Below are 23,058 nucleotides of genomic sequence, written 5' to 3' on the forward strand. Positions count from 1 at the left end.
GGCTGTGTGTTCGGGCTCGTTGTTCTGCTGCAGAGCGATCAGACACCTCCCTGCTGGTATTGTGTGATGAATAAGAATCTAATCTAAACGTCTAAAGTGCCTAAAACTTTTGCACAACTTTTCTTGATGCACTAGTTTCTTGGCAAACATTCATTTTAATTTAGTTTGACTATAAAATCTTTGACTTTCCTCTTTATTTGGATCCCCATAGCTTCCACAAAGTGGTCGCTGTCTTCCTGAGTCCACAGATTGATGTAATGTTTAACCACTGCATATGGCATTCCCTGTGGTTGTCTGAGTAAATACACACACTGTACTGAAAGGCTTGTTGTTGAAGTAGACAGTAATGATATCATTTTGTCTTTGTGTTCTTCACTTTTTGCCATGACTCAGTTATTTTTAAGGCTCAGTCATAGTTGTGTGTTTTGGTTTGATCTCATTCATCTGCTCCACCTCAGCCTGGGTGGTACATGATACATCCACAAAGAGACGTATTATCACCATGAAAGCTATCATTTTGGGCCTGCAGGGTGTCATTAGGAGCGGTAAAGTAGGGTTTACAGAGTGCAGTACAACAAAATATGTTGTCAACACAGTGACAACTATATTTGGTTTGCACTTTTTACAGTTTTAAAGGTCTTAATTGTTGATTAGGTGATGGCGTTGGCCGCTATGTTTTCAGCTTTTTCTGTTCACTCAAATGTAGAGACATGTTACAGTTAGTGCTGAAAATAAATGATGACTAGTCAGTTAATTTATCGATCAAGTCATTTATCAAGAAAATAAATAAATAAATATTGTCTGGTTCCAGTTTTTCATGTGAGGATGTGCAGGTTGTGTTCATTTTTATATTCTTTTTTTATTGTAAATGTAATATCTTTTGATTAATCGTGCTGTTTAAACACATCACTTTGGGCTCTGGGCTCTTATGATAGGCGTTCACTACTTTTAATTTTAAAGAGGAAAAATGATTAACTGATTAATCAGAATATAATCATTACAATATGACGTGTAGATCATGTCATATCATGCATAATTTGCATAATTCTGCCGGCATGTCCAGATTTGTATGTGTCACTCCAGTTCAGCGTCGATCTAGAGGAGTAATGACACGATTTTATCTTCAACTGCACATTAAAAAGTGTTCATTAACTGCTCATGTATCTCTTTCCGTCTCCTCTTCCGTCAGATGTTGTGAGTGCAGCGCCTCGCTGTCCCATTGGTATTATGAAAAAGATGGACGGCTCTTCTGCAAGAAGGACTACTGGGCCAAATTTGGGGAGCTGTGCCACGGCTGCAATGATCCGATCACCACCGGCCTCATCATGGTAAGAGGATGTATCCGCTGACTCTCATTTCTCATCACCTGCCTGCTTCTTTGTCTGACTGATCAACCTCGAGTTACAGCTTGGAACTGCGGCACTCGCAGAGCGCACAAACATGCAAGGGGGCAAACACACACACACCTGCGTCCATACATTCACAGCCTCACTGGTTGATGTGTGCCAACAGACCTACATGCACGTAGGATTGGTGCCAAACCTGTAACTGACCCTGATTCCTTTGGCTGCTTTGTCAGATTGTCTTACAGACCACCAGTGGAAGTCGGAGCTGTTGTTTTGACACAGAGGAGAGGTTCACGTAGGTTCATGTGCTGAAAAGATGCGGTCACGGCACCGGAAAGCAGATAAACAGTAGACTCAACCACTGCTGATAAGTGCTCCTGCATTATAGAAAAGATGAGATACCAGCATCAAAGGAGCATTGTGTCTATTTGTTGATTAGTGATAGAATCACACACATTCAAAGGTTGAAAAAACTGATGAATACTGTATGTCAGTGTAATAAAATATGTCTTTATGTGTCTTAAGGACCAATTTTCCTGCAGCACAAAGCCAGCAGCAGCACAAATGCAGGTGTAATGTGACTTTCGTGAGGCTGTAGGATTTCTTTGTGCCTGTTTGATGATGTCCTGGCTCCAAATGAACTCACCTCTGATGAGGTGGTTGGAGAGGTGCAGCTGAGGCTGTGTTTATGCTGATTAGGCAGTGCAGGGCAATTCTGGTGCTGTTCTCAGCACAAAAAGGGAAGACACAAAGAAACACTCACGCACAGACCTCTCTGAAATCACACACAATCACGCATTACCCATAATGTGTCCATAATGACCAATAATGCCTTGCACATGTCACTGAACATAAACCAGGTATCCTGGGCCCTTAATGTATTTTAATATTCAGTCACTTTTTAAGTTGGTTTGAGAAGTCACAGAGCAGCTGGACCCTGCTGCATGATTAACATGAAGTTTACCATAAAGTTGTTGGCATGTTTAGAAATGTGGTCAGTGTGAGGAGTTGATCTATTTTAACAACAGGAGGATTTATGAAGTTAATATTCTCCCCTGCTCATTCATCACTGGTTAACTTTGCACAGTTGTTTTTGGTAATCCTTGTGCTATTCCCATCACCCAGTGAGGTAAAATTTGAATTATCATCTGTGGCAGCAGATAATATGAAAACTATGTCAGCTGTGTGTGGAAATGTGAGGCTCATACTCTGGAAAACTACCGCCTGTCGACTTTACATGAAGCTCATGTGACAAGGAAATTATGCACAGAAAACACTGGCTAATCATTTGCATTTTAGAGGGTGCCATTAGTCTCTGAAGGGTTTAAGTACTGTTTGGTGGAATTTTTTATCTCACTGTGCCTTTCAGTTGTAGGCAATTAATATTTTGTATTTCACTCCCATTTTTAGGTGTAATTTTAGCCAAAATATCAGAACTGTTATTGTTTAAATTTCCTTTTTATTAAACGTTTAATATCAAAAATGTTATAGTTGCAGGATGTGTAGTGGCCAGTTTAAGTGATAAACTGCCTTTGAAGAAACCCCAAACCCAGGCTATTGACTGAATCAATAGACCACTGACTGTTTGTGGTCCTCTGTATCTGACTAAAATAAAAAGCTGAGTCCGATTGTTGTCCGATGCTGCAGCCGTCATGTGTCATGGTCATGATGAGCAGAAATTATTCATGGCATGGCCTTTCTCTGCATCTCTGAGTGTGTGTGTGTGTGTGTGTGTGTGTGTGTGTGTTGGTTTTATCATTTACACTGCCTCCAGACAGCTTGCCCTTTGCAGTGCAATCTCAGTAATGAAACATGTAGGGCCTCTAAAGTGAATTGGGTGGAGATCACTGCACCACCTCTCCTCTCCTTTCTCCTTCTCTGGTTTATTGCTCCTCTTACAGTGCAAAGACACTGATTGACTGTCTCTGCAGTTACACTTAAGTAAATCTGAGATCGGTCACCCAGTCGGGCCTTATTGCCAAGATGGCCAGACCAATTGTATTACCATGTAGACATGCAGACCAAGGTGATCTCCCTACATCTGTGCCGCAGCCAGAAGAAGGTGAAAGCGGCACACTGAAGTCCTGCACAGTCACTCTGATGCCTGTGCAGATGAGCAGGGAAACACAATCCTGTTTTTAAAATTCACTGATGCCACTGCTCCTGAAAAAGCTGCTGTCACAGTCAGTGAAAACACCTCAAACACAGCTCCATGATGCAGGAATGAGTCAGTCTGCGGACAGACACGCATGATTGTCAGCCAGAGAGAAACACTCATGAGTAAGGAAGATAAGAATGAGCTCCATGGGATTTCATCGCTCCTGCTACAGTGATGTCCGCCACACAAGATGAGCCTCACTTGGCTCTTCTGTTTCAATGTTTAGGAATAGTTTTTTTTTATTTTTTGTTCACAGTTACACTTTGGTAACAGCCTTTTTCATTTCCACCAATAAGAATATATTTTCACCGTGAGTTGTCTGTTTGATAATTGTTTGATAATCCAGATTTCCTCATACTTTTACAATTTTCTCACTGACTGGCTGTGCTCACTTGGTCTGACCTGTTTCCCCACAATGTGCATAGTATTTATACACAGGTTAGAAAATTCTGGGCGTCATGTTGGTCTCGACAACTACAGTGTGTCATCCCTCTCATCCACCTTTCTGTGTCCATGAGTTTTTATCATTATATATACTGATAATGTCAAAGTGACAAAAATGGGCTATATATAGTTGCTTTAGGACAACAGGAAGTACTTAAGTGTAATAACACAATCATTTGTTTTTTTGAAGAAAAAAAATCCACTCAAAATAACACTTACTAGCTTGGTCTGGAGCTTTCAACTGTATTGCATAGCTTTCTTCAGGAAGATGGAGTTCACTCATTTGGCATGGAACTGCAGATGTTCAAACTTTCCATTATTCTGAGCACGTTAAGAACTTCTTCTTTATGGTAATTTAATTGTTTTATGGTTGAAAGCCCCAGAACAAGCAAGTAAGAGGACCTCGAGTGGAGATTGTTTTATCTGCTGCTGTTTGTCTGCTGTCAAGAATGAATTGTGGAGCTCAAAGTTACTTTTCCTGTCAGTAAACATGTAAAATGTTCTCTGTTTGAAAGTGTTGTTGGTTGTATATCCTTTACATCAGTACTGCAGCGACCCTGTGGAGGGGGCCACTGTCCTAACTGAATATGATCTCTTGGTCTCTAATATTATATTGAGGGATTGTGTGTACATGCCGGTGTGTATATGTAGTTGCAAGCAGGTGTGTGTCTGCAGCTTCATCTGCAGGTTCTGCTCCTGTCAGCAGCTTCAGGCTTGAGCAAACTGGTAGTAATTCAGCCAGAGGACATCACTCAGTTATTTACTACCTTTACCCTGAGTGATTTACGTGCTGAACTTCGAGTTAACTTCTGTAATTGAATTTTCTCTCCTCTCCTCCCTCCCTCATTCTGTCCATCCATCGCTCCTCCTGCTGACAGATGAATGTGCAGTAATCCCACCCTTCTCCACATTCGGTTTAGAGTCAGTCAGCTTGTCTGCAAACATCTCATGGCTGAGAGCCACCTGATGGGAGCGGGGCCAGACATCGACCTGGGCTTGTTAGATGTCCAGAGTTTGTATGAAACTTGTGGTTTCACTGTTTGTCCCTCTCACTCTGTTATCTTTACTGTCACCAGCCTGCCCTCCACACTCCTGTGCGTCTTTACAGGGAACATCAGTGTTGAACAGCCAGGCATTAAGACGTGATAATCATTTAAATATGGAGATAACTGGGCACATTTTCCAACAGTGTTTCCTGGAAGACATTCAGTAGTGTTGCATTTTTGTGTTCACACAAAAAATGACTGAAGTAGTCATGTAAAGAATGAAAAAAAAGCTTCTCAAAAAAGATAGCTTCTCACCGATGCGCACCTGGATAGTTGTGGCATAAATTGAGTGTAAATGTCAGATAGTCAGTGACAGAAAATTACAGACATAGTTGGAAAAGTGGGAAACAGGCACTCAACTCTGGAGAGTTGTGTGGGGAGAGGGTTTCCAGAGCTGTTTGACCATCTGTCAAGTATGCTGGCAGCTTAAGGTCTAGTGGGGATGCGGATGCGTTGCATTGGTTCAATCTTGCCACTGATACTTTTCTTAATAAGCAGACCAGATATCTGCCGCGATGTGACCGATCCATATTAAATAGAGTTACTTTTTCAGTGTGATCATTTTATTTAGTGTTTCGGCTTAATTTATTCAATCATGGTTGGCCACAACAATCCCTGTTCTCCTGTTGCCTTACATAAAATGATTGTGAATTCCACACAGTTTGGTATATAGATTTTTAATTTGGGAGAGAGAGCACTGGTATCAGGTCTGTACTCAGTATCACCGGATATCTAGAGTTTAGGAATTAGAGAAGGTATCATGAGAGAAAATGTGTGGGATGGACACGAAGGTTACAACTTTGAATTATAAAGCAACTAAGTAAGAGGTAGTTTCTTTCCACAGGCTGAAAATGATGAATCAGTCTCACACTGGTTGTTCCATATGGCAGCAATTTTATAGTGAGGATGTTTAAGCTGTCTAGTCATTCTTTCAGTGTTTTAAACATGTTTGTCCATCAGATCCTATTAATGTTTTTGACATGACCAATTATAATTTTTCTGTTTTTTTGCATTGTTATCATGTCCGTGCTTACAAAACAGCTTTTGTCAGATGGTTATGGTTTGGCCTGGCTGGCATTATGTTACATAACTGGGACTTTCTTTTCTTCTGTTTTCTCTTTTTGAGATTGCAACATGTACAGAGAACAACTGAAGGTGAAATCCAAGAAGTTTCCCTGAAATCAAAAGAGTTTAAAGTATGAATCTTAGGGATTTTTTTTTTTTTGGCATCATATGTACCCTTATGAAAAGACCAATCACATGCTCTTAAGGTCACACCATGTGCTCTCCCCTCACCTCAACTGTAGTAATAATTGTTTTTGGTTTCAGTCTGACAGATATAATGAAATCGTTTCCTTTGTACATGGTTACAAAACAGGATTTTTTCAGTGGAGTGCCATGTTGAACCAATGATAAATGGAAAACATAAAGTAAAGCAAACAGGGACATCACATTGTCATAAATAACAGACCTTACCTGGTATGAAACAAGGTTTAAATGTTTGCACAGAGGTTGTTTAAATAAAAATGTGCTAAATTATGGTTTTCAGTCATTGCGTGTCATTAACAGTATAGTTATCTTAATTAACTTGAGGTACATTCATAATTTAAGTGTTTTACAGTGAACCAGGGACAGACAGCAGGTTACGTTCTGAGGCTTCTTTGCATATTTGTCATCTTGCATTCTGACTTTATGAGTGGCATAAAAATACCACAACAACAATTTCAATATTACCCACATATGTCCTCCACATGTGATTCATAATGAGAAATAGAGATATGTTTGGGTTAGCTGCCAAACCAATGGAAAGTCCCATATTTAAAGTGTACTTTATCAACCCCCACTGGTGTGAGGTAGCTCTGTAGGAGTGGGAATCTGCCAGTTGTTTCTGTAAACGCCTGATGATTGTTTTGCCTCTAAGTGAAGACAGACACATGTGTAATAAATGGTGGGAAATGTTATTTGTAAAGAACTTGTTGCTGTTCAGGTTGTGATAACTGTTTTCTTAGCAACAGGATCAGCTGTTGATGACGTCGTCGGTGACATTGTTCAACACTCTGTCATCGTGTAGAAAATTCATTTGCACAATATTCAGGTTCAGAGAGAGTTGTCTTTAAATTGCCTCAGAAAGGTCAGAGGTCAGGGTCACATACAGAGGAAGGATGCAGCTGCTTGGGCCTCTGTGCCTTGCTCAAGGACACTTCAGGTGGATAACTGCTTGCTCTAATGGGGCTTCAGACTTCAGGCTTTATGTTATGATCTGTTTTCTGTTTTAAATATTGCAATCAGTATCTACACCATGAGATTTAGAGAGATCATAATCTGTCCAATGATCTTTAGCTGAGTATTCTTACAAACTTGTTTAGCGTTGCCTCTTTCCAGTGTGGAAACACTGATGAAAGCAGCAGCCTCTGTGGTCTGAAATCTCCCCTATGGCACAACTGTGGGCTGCTGGGTTTCACTTTCGAGCTGACTGCCAGCAGGTCTGACTGAACCTTTGAAATTATTTGTAAAGTTAGTTTACTTTAATATAATATAATCCTAAATCCTAATCCTGAAATTTGCTAACATCAGGTAACAGCAGCCAATGTAAGATTAAAGCTGTATCAGCAAAAGCCGATAGTGTTAAAATGTTCATTTGCAAGAGGAAGAATGTGCTGTTTATTTTTTCCACAGTTACATAGTCTCACTTTAAAGGAAATATGCTCCCTAAAATATTCGCTGACTAGTGGATCTTTTGTCTTGTTATTCATTCTTCAGATAATCAGCCAAATGCAGATGATTGTGAGATAATTATAATCTGTAGCCACAGTGGGTGATGGGACGTAAATGATCAGATGCCTAGAGACAGACTTAATTAGAATTGTGAGAATTACAGAGGAGAAACTTATTTTCAGACTCACTTCAAGATACCACCAGTTGTCCCAGTGAGTCACAGTCATGTTGGTTCTGAGCAAAAGGCTGAAGCTTAATCTGATTTTCATGATGGGAGGAAATAATTCTGGGAAATTCCTGAGCATCAGATTAATTATATTTAGAAGTGAAATAGTATGAGTATGAAATTGTTCTCAGAGTAAAAGACAATAGTGAAAATCATAGAAGTAAAAAAAATTACTAAAAAGCAAAAAAATGTGGTCACTTTTGCTTTGTTTGGTATCAGACTGTAGAATTGGGGAAATTCAACAATATTAAATACTAATACCTGGCTCTTTTGAAAACTGATAAACAAATTCATTGTTTTAATTGTATATCAGTACTAACACAACTGATTTACAACCAGCTGCTGAATGCTTCAGTATCCATACAGAAAGTTCTGTGAACAACCTGATCATTCAAACTGAAAGTAAACACCACTGAGGTTGGATCATCCGCTTGTTGACCTTTACCCTGACATTACACACAGTGTGGATTTCCCTGTGTTGTCCAGTTACTGATTCAGCTTCCACAACCCCAACAGCAACAAAATGGTGTCTTCTCCACTGACAATCCATCTGTCTCCACAGCTTTAACATAACAGGCAGTGCAGAGAGTGCGTCTGACCATCTATTAATAACTGACCACTTACATGGCCCTCCATCTCTGGCTTTGGGAGGGGTCGACACTTCTTGGCATGCAGGACATGTTACAGACACGAACAAAGTGACACAACAAGGACAAGTGAGACAGAGTTAGAGAAAAGGAGGGTGGAGGAAAGAGTGACACAGCAGAAATGATAAAGCGGTGAGGAGAAAAGAAGAGACGAAGGGCAGGGCAAATAAATCAGCTGGATGCTATTAATAAAGATCACACAAGCACATCACGTGTGTTAATTTATGCTCCATGCCTTGTCATTGTAACCAGTACTTCACATGTACAGACAGACAATAAAGTACATCATCATCACATCTATTCTACATGTGACTGTCTCTGTTGAAAGTGGAAAATTTCTTAGTTTTATGTGCTGAAACCCTGCAGGGTGTTACTCAGTGTGGGAAAAGAATGAACTTTTGTGATCTGTTAATATATTGACTGTTTATTTGAATCTTTAATCAAGCAGTCTTCAAAATATCAAACAATTACCTTACAAGAAGTTAAAAAAGTGACATACACACTGTCCTGGTCAAGAAAGTTCATGTAATTCCATCAAAAGTCATCAGTTTCGATGATTAATTCAATTGTTTGAGCCACTTCGCAAGCAAAATTTCAACATTGGCTGGTACCACCTTCTCAAATTTAAGATTTGCTGCTTTTAATATCATTGTAAATTGAATATCCTTGGATTATCATTGTCAGACATGCAAAATGCATGAATTTCAAGATGTCACTAAGGGCCCTCAGACATTTTTTCAAAATGTTTTGACATTTTTATAGGCTTGGCAATTAATCAGGTAATTGCAAAAATAATCTACAGACTAATCGATAATGAAGATAATCATTAGTTGCAGCTGTAATAAGCTTTAAACATTCCCTTGTTTCACTTTAACATAACAAAAGATTCAGTAACATAACAAATATTTACCATTATTCCCTCTCATGACATTACATAAGTCAAGCCTGTAACTGTCACTCTGGTAGTTTTCTTGACTTTTGAAAATGTGATTGTAGTGTGGGTGAAGAGGACTGTGAGACTTACTGACGACACCAGGGGGGTGGGGGTGGGGGTGGAGGACAGGGGGTGGGTGAAATAGCTGGCTGGCGCGTGTGCGAGAGTGGGCAGGGCCAAACAGGAAACGATGAGGTCATAGCAAAAGTGAGAGAGAAGAGGAAGGCAGGGTGGGAGGGGGGAGCGAGGAGGAGTGACACTGATTCAGAGATGAGCTCAGCTGCAAAGGCGTGGACTGCTCTCTCGTTCTCCACCCCCCACCACCCCAAGAGCTCTGTCTCTCTGCCAGTGTTGTGTTGTGACAGCGGGGGATTTGCCTGCCTCAGTAGAATGAACTAGAACAGCGAGGAGAGACACCGGCTCTCGCTGACATGGTGGGAGACTTGTTTTTCTGGAGCTTCTGCTGTCTCAGGCTTTGGAAAAGGGATAAGAAGGTGAGGCTGTTCACTGCTGCTATTGCTGCTGCTGCTGCTGCTGCTGCTCTGGGTTACCCGGTGGTTGATATTCATGAGCCGGCGAGGAGGCAGGGAAGCAGATCATCTCAAGTGGTTGGCTGAGATGGTTTGCCGGTTGCTTCTGCAGGGTCTCCTTCCATCTTTATCTCTTAAATTTTAAAACTGAAGCTGAAGCACGCTATTGTATGCTGCTGTGTTTTGTGTGTGCGTGTGTCCTTTTAAACTGGCTCAGTGTATTGCTTTGTAATTACAGAAATGTTCCTCATTTCTGCATGGCAGTTTTTTGTTTTTTTTTTTCGTTTCTTCATGTCATGAAAAACTGATGAGCCATGGTAAGTGGGCTATTTATAGACAGCATTCTTCCTCAGATGAAAGTGGGATTCAAAGTGTGTGAGTGCATTCGTGGACAACAGAGATGAACAACAGTTGTCATGTTTAATAAGTGTGTCACAGCACTGTTATTTTTATTTACCACCTCCGGTATATTCAAGCCACAGTGTAAACAGTTTCCTCATCTCACCACAGAGGATGTGAGACTTACAGAGAAGAGGCAAGAGGCTGAATACATTTATAGCATTTCTAAAGATGAGGCCTGTGTATACTGTAGTACTGTACTGTTTGTAGGAGAAAGGGAGTTTCCATTCAGACAGCATGAATGTGTCCCTCTGTCCTGTCCCTCAGACTTTCAGTCTAATGCTATTTACCTTAATGATGTCTACTCTCGCTAAAAAGTCTGTAAGGGGTTTTTGCAATCAGGATCATGTCTTTTTTTCACTTCATTTCTCTTCAAAGAGCCTGGATTGCAGCTTTGTGCTACATGTTGACTATGCATTGTGTATTTAAGCTTTAGGAATTCCCTTTGACACATTTCTGGAATCTGACCCCGTTGTAGCGCTCTGTGTGGGGAGTATCAGGTACCTCAAGCATGTGTTGTTTTTACCATTTTCTTAAAACGTCCACATGAGGTCATTTTCTTAAACACACTTTTCTTAAGCTACGTGTTGATTCTAGTGAGCTCAGTCACATATGGACTGTGTTTTTGAGTTTAGCCAATGAAGGAGGCCCTGGAGTAAAGTTCATTACATCAAACCTGAGGTTAAGCAGAGCCAGATCCCTCGTCATTTGGTGAGGCCATTCAGAAGCACCCACAGCGGTGTTGATATGAGGTCACTGTGCCACATTTAGCTGGAGTGGAGTGAAGTCAGAGGGTCCGACTGGTGTTTATAGATGTGGAGGTAAACGGAGAAGGAAGCATGTACAGGTTCATGATGTAAATAAATACACTTGCTGTAACACACATTTACTGTAGCTCCGAAGACATAACTGACACATATTGTTCCATATCACTTCTGACCTCTGTGTGTTCATCAAGAACACACAGAGAAAGTTAAATAAATGAAGTGCAGTGTAAACAGAGGGATCTAAGGTTAAAACAGTGGCTGCACACGCCTTTGATTGCCTTACATTAGGGCTGCAAAACACTATATCCATCACAATCATTTGATCAATAAAATGTCAATAAAATAGTGCAAAATCTTCATCACAATTTCCCAGAGCTGACAGAGATGTCTTCACATATCTTGTTTTGTCTGGCCAACAGTCAAAAGCCCAAAGATATTCAGTTACATATTGTACAGAGCTAAGAAAACCAGCAAGTGGAGGCTGGAAGCAGGGAATTTTTGTCACTTTTGATTAAAAATTACCTTAATACCTCACACCCTTCTCCTTACCTAACATAATCAGCAATAAAAATGTGAATGATGTGAGGAAGTTGCAACATGTCATGGGGAAAATGTGAAATGTGTTTAAAATGTGTTAGGTGGGCTAAAGAGGAACTAAATGATTAAATTTGAAATATGACAAAAATAAAAAGCAGCTCAGAAGTAGAAATGACGTTGTTGGCTCAAAACAGTTGATGAACAAAGTTTACATTTTCAGCTCAAGTCTTTCTGACACTGTGGACAAGCTAAGTAAAATGTGTAAAGGTGTGATTACCCAGACCTCAGCTCAGGAAAAGTCAACATGGGTGACTGATGACCTGAGGGAATTGTCAAGAAACCCACTAACACGTTTTTTTTACTGTTAAATGTCGCTGAGAGCATTAAACCGCCATAAATTCCCCCAAATGGCTTGAGAGGAGACTTTTCACATTCCACAGCCAACTTAAGGTCACACATATAAATCATTAAAAACAAATAAAGCTTAAGGGCCCTGGCATGCCAAGCCGATCAGTATTTTTTCACGTACAGCACCACTAGCTTTAATCATTCCTTATGAACTGAGCATGTGAAGTGTTGGAAGCAATGGCTTAAACCATTTAGTGCAAATTGTCCTTAATTTTCCTATTTGTCTTTTCTGTTTTTGCCACGATCAAAAGACCTAGAGACTGCAGCCCGTTAGAAGTGTAATGATATATTGCACTGCAGTGTTGCCCCCTTCCATGAGGACAGGGCTTACTAACCTCGTACTTGGGACCCCCGAAAGGTCAGAAGTGGAATCTAAAAGGTCACATGTTGATTAATAGAGTAAGAAACAAGACAAAACAAAATTCTGCTAGTAATATCATGTTTATTTTTGTTTCTCTAAGCTTTGCCTTTTTTTCTTGTGAAATAATGCCTTACCTCTAAAAGCGTTTCATGAGTTCAAACTTAGCTTAGTTATAAAGTAAGTGGAGATTTACTTGTCATGAAATTTAAATGGGTTGCACAACAAAAGCTAACCCACAAAACTAATGTTACCGTGCTAATATCTGACTTACTTAGAGGGAAAAGTAAAAGAGGTAAAAAGAAAAGTGGTCAACATGTCTGACCTGACAAGTCATTAATGATGTAAACCCTGTGCAACCCTGTGTAGTGTGAAATTAGCTAGTTACGAGGAACTTTGGAAAGACTGCACACAAACTTGGTGCAACCTGCTCAGGCCTGCAGAAGATAAAATTAAACAATCTGCAGAAATAGCAGAATATTGGACTTTATATTGAGGAGTTACAAGCTAGAAAAGATGGTAAATTCTACACTAAGATGTCTCTCACACATAAGCTACTAAAATGTAATCTATCCTTTTGTGCTACATTTCTATCAGTTATCCCATATTCACAGGGCACATTACACTGTTTCTGAAGTCAAGGTGACTGTCACCCATGATGACTGAGCATTGTGCTGCAATTTAGCCCAGTTCCCCCTGGACACTGTCTGTTCACCACCCCCAGGGAGACATGTGCACACGGTTTGGTTTTTAGCCACTAGACAAGGCCACGAGGCTACATGACCGGCTAACACAAAGTCACACACATGATGAGCTCATACACAAATAATGAAATACTCCCTCTGAGGCTTGAAGACACGCACACACTCCACTTCTGTGTTCAGTGAAGATAAAAAGTGGAACCAGTGGTGCGTTAACACACGTGATGTTCCTTGAATCTGTCTTTTAAACGCTGTGAAGAAGTCCCATGGTTTGACATCACATAGAGTGACAGTTCCTTTTCCCTGCCTGTCCTTATATCTACACTTTGGAAAAGGAAGTGTGTCCTAAATGTGAGGGCAGCAGCTGTCGCCTGTCAGATGTGGTTTTAAAGAGGGTGTGGGTGTGGATGTGATTGTGTGTGTGTTGCCTGCATGGCAAGCAAATGGTAGCCACCATGTCAGGTTGTGCAGAGCCACACACCCTTTTCATCTCCGTCCAGCTGTCCTCTTTTCCTGTCTCTGCCATTTGTGGGGCTACACCTAAGTCTCACCCAAACAAACACACACAAACAAACATTATCACGTACTGCCAAAATTCCCAGCAATTCACATAGAAAATGTTGTATTTAACCTTAAAGTGATCTCTCAATCCCATAAGAATGTTAAATCTTATTCTGTTAAATGTTAAATCTGGTCTCTCTTTTGTCATTTCTATTTTCCAACGCGTTGTGTTTACACTCACTGGCGATGTCTGACAGTAATTGTTTATGGCTTCTTTTTATGAGGCTGCTTTGTGGACAAATAAAGAAATTAAGTCGGTGATTAAGCCCTGCAGCTGCCTCGGCCCCCTGTCCATTACACAGCCACTACATCTCCGTGTTTTCCTCCTGCTCTCTCTCTGTCTGTCTGCCATGGTCTTATGATGGTCAGCATGGCCATTAAACAACATGTACAGTCAAGAGCAGGGTACTTTTGATCTTAAAGTTGACTACTCTGTGTCTTTTATCAGTGGGAGTAAACCTTTGTCATTTTTACCACAAAAACAGGGAGAGAAAGATTCAAAATGTACAAATAAGTATCAAAGCCATGTGGTGGCATTTTTTTTATATTTAGCTGGAAGGAGCTGCTCAGATGAATTACTTAAAAAGCTGTTAATTAATAAGTTTGTACAATGTCTTCCTCCCTGCAGCCTGAGGGCCCTTGGCATGTGTTTATCTGTTTGTGTGTGTTCCTTGTTTCACTGCTGCTCTCCCAGGAGGGTGGGGCAGCAGACATATGGCAATAGACAATGATTTTATTGATTCTTTGATCCTCACATTTTCTCCCTTTGTGTCTCAGTTTATCCATTTTGTTTCACTTTTATTGACCATCTAGAGGTAGCTTTCTCTATCTGTGGAAGTGTCTGTTCTGCTTTAATTTTACTTTTAAGGCTGCAGCTCACAGTTGTGGCTCAGTCTGCTCCGTGACAAAATAAAAATTACTAAAGTAGGGCTGCAACTAAAAATTATTTCCACTATTGATAAATTTAATGATTATTTTCTGGACAAATACATTACTTATTTTGTTTGAAAAATGTCAGAAAATAGTGAAAAATACTCGTTATAATATCTGTCAGTCCAATGTGATTTATTCAAATTGCTTGTTTTATTAAACCAACAGACCATAACTCAAAGATATTCCTCATAAATGACAAACAAGCATCAAATACTCACAACTGAGAAGCAGGAAATATTCAAAGTAAACTAAAATGTTGCGGATCTACAGTATATATTTTAATATCCTTAAATAATGGAACTACAGAATTAATAATTTTCAATTTATTTGATTTTTCTTTCATATTTAACTGATTATTCTTTGTTCAGCAGTCCACCATGCTCTGCCCCTCCTCAGTATACTGAATTAGCATTGCAGATCAATGCAGTTGAGAAGTGCCGTCAGGGGGCCCGCTCCCTCCAAATTTTTCTGCCACTCAAAGCAAAATGTGTGGCTCATGTTTAATCATAGGAACCATTAGGTGTTTGAGTGGGTGGGTCATTTGCATCAACAGCTGCAAAATTACCTGAAGGAGTTAAAAGGGTCGATATTGATAAATGAAGCCGTGGGCCGCCTAATCAATTTCTCAGTCGATCAGAGTCACAACAAGCAAGGACACAGAGATTTAATGAGCAGCAGTAAAAGTGGGAAGCTCTATGATGATGATGATGATACAGATCCTTTCTTTTCTGTGATTTACCTGATTTATCCCATGTTGGCCCGAAGAACACCCAGATCTGAAACCTCCAGCGGGACCACTATCCTCTCATGTGCCAGTGTGATTAATCTGCTCATTGCCTTCTTTGCTGTATGACCATAACTCAATTCCCGCTCTTGTTTGCAAAACTGCCCTCAGCTCTGGAGGGGGATCTGGCAGCAGCAAACTCAATCTCCCAGCTTGTAACTCAGCATTACCCTCAGCAACCTCACCCCACTGCTCTGACCAGTTATTAAAGCCTCATTTCGCCTGTTGCTCTGCTCACATCAAAAACACTGTGGTGAATCCCTGCCCTCGAGTGTTTTCTCTCTAGATCAGAGAACAATCTATTTGATGTCCTTGTACATGCGTTTTTTACTCTGTTTACACCCAAGTTTCTAAGAAACAAATTGAACAATGTTTGTTTAAGTGTGCATATGTTTTTTCTCTAACAGGTTGCAGGGGAACAGAAATATCACCCAGAATGCTTCACCTGTCTGAACTGCAGGACGTTCATCGGTGATGGAGACACATATGCTTTGGTGGAGAGATCCAAACTGTACTGGTGAGTGTCAAGCACTTTAAAATGGAAAAAAAAAATCACAAACTGGAATATCAAAGTCTGTCAAAATCAAACCAGAATGTAACATGTCTTGAGTGGCTGCAAAGATGAACCATGTACCTTTTTAAAATTCTGTAAATTTGTCCAGTTTTAACACTGGCAGCCAGGACATTAAACAGTTTATGGTGCTTTGCTTTGTGTGCTGTATTTCCTCCTAACTTACCTAACTATTACTTGTTTCAGTTAGTTTTCCTAAATCCATCTCCTGACACAAGCTAATCCACTAGAAATCCCTTTGAAGTGAAACCAAACCACAAAAAAAAAAAAAAAAAACGTACAAGAAGCCAAAGCTCCTATTGACTGACAAAATCTTAAATTCATGCAGCTTATTTTGAGCTTCAAAGGACTTCTTGTCAACTTTATGACAAGATGTGGTGAGAGTTGTCACCACATGCACAGTGGAATATCACAGCAACCACACTTTAACAGGAATATTTTAATTTATCATTTAAAATACATTTGGTATTTTGCACATTTAAACCTCCATCCAGAGAAACTACTCTAAACACAAATGTCTCCAGCTGGTGACAGTGACGTACTGAGACAGTAGGTTCAGACCAGATCATTTGTATTAACGTATAAGTGTCAATGTCATCGTCTATCAGTAAACTTGTCGATTCAAATCAGGAACATAATGAACATCATTAGTCTCTCACGGGTCTTATTATGTGTCTATTTCAGGTTTGGGTTGATCTTGATTTGTGTAGCTCCAGAGTTGTGTTAGTGTGACTATCACAAGCCTGAGGCTTTAAAAACAACAGAGATACATAGAGACAGAACAGCCTTTGTCTTCCTCTCTGAGTGGAAGTGGATGATGACTGTGTGATTGAGTCAGATCATTATATGTATTGAGAGATTTGCATGTTGCCACACTGGGTGAATTCAGGCAACAGCAGGAATGAAAATCAGCAGTTACACACTGCAAAAAGCTTGAAGCATAAATGAGAGAGTAAATGTGTGCTCTGTCATTCAGATTAAGTTTCACCACTGGTTTGTTAGTCTTGAATCACCTCATAGTTATGTCCTGAGTCATTCTCAAATTCCCAGAATTCTTCTTTTGGGGGGAAACAGTTGTTTGTAAACCAAACTGGCCAGAGGTTACACTGACCCTCAAATCTGGACAATGGCTGCACAGTGTGTTCCCAAACCAAGCTAAAGCATCATCTTGTCAACAACATGTGATGCTGTGAAAACTGTTGTAATGAGAACTGGACGTTCCTCTTATGATTGCATGGACGGTTGTAGAGCCAGAAAGCTCACGAGTATGCCTGTTCTCTCTACTTGACAACCCTTTATAATTTCCCCCCTACTCTCCTTCCACTATTCCTTCCTTCATTGGTTTCTCCTCTTCCTCTCTGGCTCCAGTGGTCACTGTTACTACCAGACCATCGTCACCCCAGTGTCGCTGCCGGACTCACCATGCTCACGAATCCCTCACACAGTCACGCTGGTGTCCATCCCAGCCTCCGCTGAGGGCAACAACGGCCGCAGAGGGCGAGGTTTCTCTGTGGCCATCGACCAGCCACTCAGCCCCACCAATGGCTACAGCCCTGAACATGGGCCCACTGTCAGAGTCTCCCAGTGAGTCTGTCTGTCCATTTTTGTGTGCCTGTGTGTGTGTGTGTGTTTGCATATTTGTGGATGAGATGTCATTTTGTGTTTGTGTGGGAGTAACAAAGAGAGTGTGAACAATAGCGCAAGTTGGAAATGTAGAGAAAAGGGAGAGTAAGTGAAGAGAGGTCAGCCTGGTGAAGGGCAAAGGATGAAGGAGGATTAAAAATAGAGAACAGGGTGATAGATGAGATTCATTTAAATAAATAATTGAGTGGAAGGAAAAAGGAAATGAGCTGAAATCTAAGTCATTGTTATCCATATGAGCTGAGAGAGGTCTCTGAAGAGATTTTTTTCTTCCTGTTGTTGATTTTTATCCAGGGTGGACGCAGACTGCATCAGTCCAGATGTGAAAAATTCCATTCATGTTGGAGATAAGATCCTGGAAATCAATGGGACACCCATTCACAATGTTCCTCTGGATGAGGTATTCACCACACTGTTGCTACGTCATTCTTACTGAGACATTACTCAGTAATTACTTTATTTTAAATATGCAAATGAAACAATAGAGTACTGAATTTTCATATCGCTGAGGAGGGAAAAAGGATGATACAATAATTACCATAACTATTATCTAGTGAACAAGAAATTACCAAAAAATAGTGGTAGTACATTTAGTTGGCACACTTACGAAACAAAAAGTCAATGTTTTTAGTTTCCTTTTACAAGAATAATGAAATGAATCAATTTAATTCTCTGTGATCTACTCAATATACCTCTGTTACTAATAGTTTATGGATAAGTCCTCAACAGCAGTAGACTTGTAAATGCTTAATATTTTTCTTGTGAGAGGGAAATCAAATATTCATTCATGCTAGATGCGCTAAGCAGCAGAACTGAATGTTTACAGAGCCAAACTGAGCATTGCAAAGGTTTATTTCATCCATTATACAATTTCCTCATTTACAAGACAGATCTCTGCTGTTCTAATTTTGGACCAAACAGCCTGTCTCAAAACCCCCTCTTCCTCTCCAGATCGACCTGCTGATCCAGGAGACAAGCCGGCTGCTGCAGCTCACCATCGAGCACGACCCTCACAGTCAGGGGCAGGAGGGAGGCTCCTCAGAGGCTGAAGAGCAGGTGGACGGCCCCCTGTCCACCCCTCTGTCTGAGGGGCCCAGCCCCACCCTGCCCATTACCCAGCCCCCCAACCCTGACATCAGCAACCTCAGATCCCGCATTATCACGTGAGATTTTAAACAGATTTTATTGCTTTAGCACAGCGCCCAACTTTACTGGAGGCAACATTTTTATTGCAATGCGCTAAATGAGCAAACACTGAAAAGAGTATTACAATCTGGAGATAAATGTCATTGCTCGACCCATGATTGAGGCTATGAGCAGCAGTCTCTCTTCTGTATGTCCTGTAATTACCAACATTTCTAAAGTGTGTTTTAACACCTTGAAGCACTTCTTTATGTTTCATAGAAAGCCGAAGTTATTTGGACCTCTTTCTCTCCAAAATGTATTCACAACAGAGAAAATTTCACTTTTTATATTGCTCAATAATGTATTGATGAAATATTTGATTTCCAAAAAGGTTCAGTTTTAACTTGAACATGAAAGTTAAAAAAACTTTAGAAATGTATTTCAGATATTCTTCCCACCATCCTCTTAGCGTGTACTGTATCTGCCTTCAATAAGAATGAAGTCAGATAAAAGTTTCCAAATTAGATCATTGCTGCAGCAAATAGTGATCAAATATTCCACTGCCCTCTTCTACATCTCTTCCATATCTATTTTTCCCTCTCCCTCTCTCCGTCCTCTTCTCCTCACACTGTGCGTCTCCCCTCTCACCCTCCAGGCGGAGCTTCAGCATTGATAAGTCGCCAGGCTCCAGCAATGCAGCGTCCCCCATCTCCCAGAGGAAGGATATCAATCGATCTGAGTCACTCCGCGTTGTTTCAAACCGGACGCACCGCATCTTCCGCCCGTCTGACCTCATCCATGGAGAAGTGCTGGGGAAGGGCTGCTTTGGACAGGCCATCAAGGTAGATTTAGGGCATTTAAGAGACACTCCCATCATATTTTCATGTGCAGCATGCAACATTGTCATTCTTAAAGAGTCCAGAAGATGGCGGCATCGAGATAGGTCAGAAGGTGGGGAGAGGCAGAAGGGTAAATGTTAGCGGTTTTAACACATCTTGGACTTTCCAACATTGCCATGCTGACATAAAATAGGTGGAGTGAAAATGAGTGATAAACTAAAAGTTTGTGGTTAATATTGCATCAGAATAACTGATTTGTTTGTTGCTCAACTTGATTTGTTGCATCATTTTGTCTGGTTACAGGTGACCCACAGGGAGACAGGGGAGGTGATGGTGATGAAGGAGTTGATTCGCTTTGATGATGAGACACAGAAAACATTCCTGAAAGAGGTGGGTGGAGGAGGACAATCCCAGATGTTACATCATTAAGTGGTTTAAGATTTACTCAGTTTTGTTCAGAATCGCCAAATCGACTGTTTTGCTTGATCTAAACAGAAATCTGAAATCAATAAATCTTGAGCTAATCTTCATAACTTTCTATCAAAAAAAGTGATTAGTGTGTTAATAATGAACACGAATGTATTTTTATTCAGATATTAGTGATGACTCAGTCCAGGTGATAAAATGAGAGCAGTCAGTACCCAAAAGTTAGTGAAGCAGGTTTGTTATTTTAAAGTTGCAGGTTTGGACTCCTGGACCAGCTGGGAAAATCTGTGCCGCAAAAGTAGAAAGAAAAAAAGTGTTTTGTGTTTGACCAGGAGCTGAGGATTGTGGTTAAAATTAGCAGCTCTTTTGTGTGAATGTAGGGCATGAGTGACTAAAACAAAGGAAGAGTTCTCTAGCCTGAATAAATGATAGTTAAATACATGAAATTACCCCTGACATAGGAGCAAAGGGAGTGTTAACATAACCCTTTCTGCCATAACTGAGGAAGAAGACGAACATATTTTACCTCCCACACCAAGCTTCATGTCTCTCCTGTCCTTCCATTAATTTGAAAAGATAACAGAATGACTTATGCATAGAAGTTTAGACTTCTGTAAGAGTTTCTGAGTTATTGTTACCCTTACAGTGCAGCTAAATTATGCCTTTGTGTTATGTTCCTGTTTGATATTTAGTATCGTAGACTCATTCATCCAGTTAATAGCTTTCTAATTAAGTTTGGTTGTGTGTATGTATTGTATGTGTGGGGTTTTTATTATTTGCTAGCAATAATACTTTGTCTTTGCGTTGTAATTGGTGTGGATGATGACAGAGTAAAATAAGTGGCTATAAAACAAACTCCGACCACAATTAAGCTTGATTATTACTCCTGCTGGTTGTTTGTTTGTAGGTGGCCCATGTCTCACATTACTCAGTCTCTTGTGATCTCATTTGATGCTTCCCAGGACAGGACAGGAATGTACCAAACATTTCAGACAAAGACATCATGACACTTGAACGGTTTTATTTCAGGTTTATGTGTGTGTGTGCGTGTGTGTGTGTGTGCGCGTGCGCGCGCACGTGCATGTGTGATAGTGACTTGCCTCCTCCTTCACAGCCCAACCTTCAGGGAGGGTAATGTTTTATGAGGTGTCAGTAGCGCTCTGAGCTCCACATGTAACCTCTTAAACCACACTTGTAGCATTAAACTATGCAGGATGTTTCTCTGTTGCCTTTAAAATTAGAGTAAATAGAAATAGTTACAGTATAAATCAGAAAACATGAACTTGAGTGTGTCGTAGAGTCACAGCTACAACAGGACTCAGGCAGAGACCGAGCCTTTATTTTACTTGTATCATTGGTATTTGGTCAGAAAACAAAATCAGTTGAAGCTGAGATCAAAATGTTAGTATTGTTTCTGTAATTCTGCATGTTTTGATAGACTAACTGATTATCCACCTCTGGACAAACAAAATCAAATGACCTGAAACCCTAAATTGATGGGCATAGTTCTTTATACCTGTGAAAATTCTCTAATATTCATAAATCAACATTGTATCATTAAGATATAAGTAATTAGGAATACAAAAATACACTCTGTCTTGCCAGGAGTTAGATGAGAAGATTGACAACACTCTGATGTTTGTAGGGTAAATCAGAAGCTACAGCTAGCAGCCAGTTAGCTTAGCAAACTGATGTTTGCTGATGTGTATCTCTGATGTTGACGATGTGTCAAAATACTCATCGCTGTTTCATCAGGTCAAGGTCATGCGTTGCCTGGATCACCCCAACGTCCTCAAGTTCATCGGAGTCCTCTACAAGGACAAGAGACTCAACTTCATCGCAGAGTACATAAAAGGAGGCACCTTGAGGGACATCATCAAGAAAATGGTGAGAGTGGAGGGTCTGCCTGCAGGAATATGAGTTTTTGTGAGATGACATGATTCACCAGCAGCACTGAACACAATGACAATGACATTTTTTTGTCCTTACAGGACAGCAGCTATCCCTGGAATCAGCGGGTCAGTTTTGCCAAGGACATAGCTGCTGGGATGGTGAGTTCACAGACTGAAAAGTTTATGTGATTGTGTTTTATATTATTAAAACAGTAGGTTTTTTGCCTGTAAATCTAATTAAGGCAGTGAAATTTCTTGACATTGGCAGTGTTAAGGGAAAGTGCGTCGCTTCCTGTTGTCTTTACTGATATCTCCCTCTAGTGGTCATGTTAGTGAGCTACAACACTGCTTCTTAATGTGTTCATAATCTTTTCCCCCTCTATGGAAATTACAGCATGAATTCCTGCAGGATTAGACCATGGGTTCTTAATGTTTTCCCTTGATATGAACACAATGATGGATGTCATGCATGACTGGATTATTGTATTTACAAAATCAGAGATTTGAGATGAAACAAGGCAGGATTGTTCCTCTTGGCATGCGTTTGAGATTACCACTAAAGGCTTATTTTTTTTCTGTTTGCTTTTTTAATTCTTCCTGTCTTTCTGTCCTCTCCTATCTGTCATTCAGTCATATCTGCATTCCATGAACATAATCCACCGGGACCTGAACTCACACAACTGTCTAGTCCGAGAGGTAAGAACTTGTATAGTCCTGTACATTTAAAGTGCGAGTGTTTGTGGACATACCTGTGCATTTACAGTATGCTTTCTATGAGGATTTAACACAGTGCACCTGTCATTTGCTGGGGCAGTTCAGATACAAAAGTAAAGGAGGGCTTTGTTAGCAGTAGGTATAAGGGACTAAGCCTTCTTTAAACACGGTCCACATAAGCAACATGCAGCGGAAGCTTCCATCTTACCCTATCCCAGCAGAAAGATAAGTGTACTCATGTCACGTGAAAACAAAATGCTTGTATTGGAGAACACATTTGAAGTTTCCCTACACTAAGAGAAATTAGAAGCTTGGACCTGAATTTCAAGCTTTCTAAACTGGTGGTTTAAACGCTG

General features: G+C 40.4%; 1 protein-coding gene across 3 annotated transcripts in view; it reads left to right on the top strand.

The window, feature by feature from the left end:
* Positions 1–23,058, top strand: part of limk1a (LIM domain kinase 1a) — a 55,250-nt gene that overhangs the window by 27,179 nt on the left and 5,013 nt on the right. For 2 of the 3 annotated variants that reach the window (XM_071495877.1, XM_071495878.1), the window contains 10 exons: positions 1,190–1,328; positions 15,902–16,011; positions 17,434–17,649; positions 18,001–18,106; positions 18,658–18,869; positions 19,487–19,673; positions 19,974–20,060; positions 21,852–21,983; positions 22,088–22,147; positions 22,619–22,684. In XM_071495877.1, the coding sequence (XP_071351978.1) occupies positions 1,190–1,328; positions 15,902–16,011; positions 17,434–17,649; positions 18,001–18,106; positions 18,658–18,869; positions 19,487–19,673; positions 19,974–20,060; positions 21,852–21,983; positions 22,088–22,147; positions 22,619–22,684 (1,315 nt within the window). Of the gene's footprint in view, positions 1–1,189; positions 1,329–9,824; positions 10,011–15,901; positions 16,012–17,433; positions 17,650–18,000; positions 18,107–18,657; positions 18,870–19,486; positions 19,674–19,973; positions 20,061–21,851; positions 21,984–22,087; positions 22,148–22,618; positions 22,685–23,058 lie in introns of those variants that run through there. The other variant, XM_071495879.1, reaches the window with a different exon arrangement.

The sequence above is a fragment of the Trachinotus anak genome, unplaced genomic scaffold (assembly GCF_046630095.1).
Source record: "Trachinotus anak isolate AG129_WGS33_773 ecotype Australia unplaced genomic scaffold, CSIRO_AGI_Tana_v1 ptg000014l, whole genome shotgun sequence".
Lineage (NCBI taxonomy): Eukaryota > Metazoa > Chordata > Actinopteri > Carangiformes > Carangidae > Trachinotus > Trachinotus anak.